This window comes from Aptenodytes forsteri, unplaced genomic scaffold (genome assembly GCF_000699145.1).
Source record: "Aptenodytes forsteri isolate BGI_AS27 unplaced genomic scaffold, ASM69914v1 Scaffold611, whole genome shotgun sequence".
Taxonomy (NCBI): Eukaryota; Metazoa; Chordata; class Aves; order Sphenisciformes; family Spheniscidae; genus Aptenodytes; species Aptenodytes forsteri.
In genome coordinates, this window is record NW_008795331.1 from 66,197 (window position 1) to 68,400 (window position 2,204).

The 2,204-nt window shown below is 66.3% G+C and overlaps 1 protein-coding gene across 1 annotated transcript in view; it reads left to right on the forward strand.

Annotated features, from left to right (window-relative positions):
* LOC103899596 (ELAV-like protein 3) overlaps window positions 1-1,389 on the forward strand; it is an 11,687-nt gene extending 10,298 nt beyond the window's left edge. The window contains 5 exon segments of the mRNA XM_009280089.1: window positions 1-115; window positions 421-637; window positions 866-904; window positions 1,073-1,144; window positions 1,146-1,389. The exon segment at window positions 1-115 is cut by the window's left edge and continues 28 nt beyond it. Of these exon segments, the coding sequence (XP_009278364.1) occupies window positions 1-115; window positions 421-637; window positions 866-904; window positions 1,073-1,144; window positions 1,146-1,389 (687 nt within the window).
* Window positions 1,390-2,204: the final 815 nt, after the last annotated feature.

A 2,204-nucleotide genomic window follows, 5' to 3' on the forward strand; every position in this document is an offset into this window, starting at 1 on the left:
GCCACCCTCTACGTGAGCGGCCTCCCCAAGGCCATGGGGCAGAAAGAGATGGAACAGCTCTTCTCCCAGTATGGCCGCATCATTACCTCCCGCATCCTTGTCGACCAGGTCACAGGTGCGTCGGATGCCTGAGTCCCCCAGGAGAAGGGGGGCTGCCAAGATGCCTGGGTTCCCGGAGGGTCTATGTGGTGGGGGAACGTTTCCTGGATGCCTGGGTCCCGTGGGTGGGCAGTGGGGTGTCGGGGGGGGGTGTGTGTGTGTGGAATTTCTCGGACGATCCCATGGGTGGGTCTATGGGGGGAATTCCCTGGACGCCTGGGTCCTGTGGGTGGGTCTGTGGAGGGGATTCCCTGGATGCCTGGGTCCTGCAGCTGTACAGTGGAGTCTCAGGGCTCTGTCCCCCGGACGCCCTGTGCACAGGTGTCTCACGGGGGGTGGGCTTCATCCGCTTCGACAAGCGCGTGGAGGCAGAGGAGGCCGTCCGGGGGCTGCATGGGCAGAAACCGCTGGGTGCCGCCGAGCCCATCACCGTCAAGTTCGCCAACAGCCCAGGCCAGAAGTCGGGGGGAGCCCTGCTCAGCCTCTGCCCCAGCGCCCGCCGCTACGGTGCCCTGCACCACCCCCCCCAGCGCTTCCGGTGAGCCCGATGTGCCTGGGGGCCCCGGGGGGGTGGAACATCCCTGGGAACGGGGGCATCCCCCCCAAGAGAGTGGGGCCACCATAGGGTGTGGGGACATCCCCATCACCATGCGAACACTCCCCGGGGGATGGGGCCACCACAGCACGTGGGACACCCCCATGGCAAAGACACATCTACATGGGCACACCCTTGTGCCCCCCCCTAACGGCCTCTTGTCCCCTCCAGGCTTGACAATTTGCTGAATGTGGCCTACGGCGTGAAGAGGTAATGGCCCCTCCCCACCCCTCCCAGTCCCCCCCCCAGTCCGGCTCTGCACCCCCAGCCCCGTGCACGGGCTGGGCACCCTGGCAGGAGGGGACCCATGTGTCCTGGGGGGGAACCTGGCATCCGGGCGCCCTGACCCCAGGCCAGCCCGCTGTCGCTGCTGCCCAGGTTCTCCCCACTGGCCATCGAGGCGGTGCCAGGGCTGGCTGGGGGAGGCCCGGGGGGCCCCCGGGCGGGGTGGGGAAAACAACCTGGCGCCCGAGGCGGACGAGAGTGTCCTCTGGCAGCTCTTCGGGCCCTTCGGTGCTGTCACCAATGTCAAGGTCATCCGCGACTTCGCCACAAACAAGTGCAAGGGCTTCGGCTTCGTCACCATGACCAACTACGAGGAGGCGGCCATGGCCATTGCCAGCCTCAACGGCTACCGCCTGGGCGACCGCGTGCTCCAGGTCTCCTTCAAGACCAGCAAACAGCACAAGGCCTGAGCCCCACCCCAGTGGCCCCCCGGCCCCCAGGACTGGGTCCCCTGGCACCATCAGGCCATGGGGGCCCCCATGAGCATCAAGGACGCCCTGGAGACCATGGACAACCCCCTCAGACAGCTGGAGACCTTGGGCATCCCCTCCCTGGGCACCAAGGACACCATGGGGACACCCCAAGGGTACCCTGGAGACTGTGGGGAACCCCCCCCCCAGGCACCAAGAACGCTGTGGGGACCTCCGCACCCTGGAGACCATGGAGAACTCCCCCAGACAGTTGGAGACCTTGGGGATCCCCTCCATGGGCACCAAGGACACCATGGGGACACCCGACAGACAGCGTGGATACCATGGACACCCCCACCTCTCCCCTAGGCACCATGGACACCCTGAGGACTCCCCCAGATGCCCCAGAGCTCTTGCACACTGTGGGGGCATGGACATGCTGGGGGTACCCCCGAAGATCCTCCCGCCCCACCACTCTGGAAAGACTGGAGAACCCCCAGGACACTGAGGACACACTGGGGAACCCCCAGGCACCCTGAAAACCCTGGGAATTGTGAAGGCATCTGGATATGGAAAGGGGTCACCTCCAAAGCCCCTGGGAATGCCATGGGCACCCCAAAGACCCTGAGGACTCCCCCAGCATCCGGAGATGTTGGGGGACCCCCCTGGGCACTGCAGAGATCCCTGCCCCTCCCCCAGCACCAGGAAGCCACGGTGACCCCCAGTGAGCTCAGGTACCTCGGGACCCCCAGGACACCCGGCACTCCCTGGGGTAGGTGCCAGACCAACACCCCACCACCCCCCGCTCCTTTTTT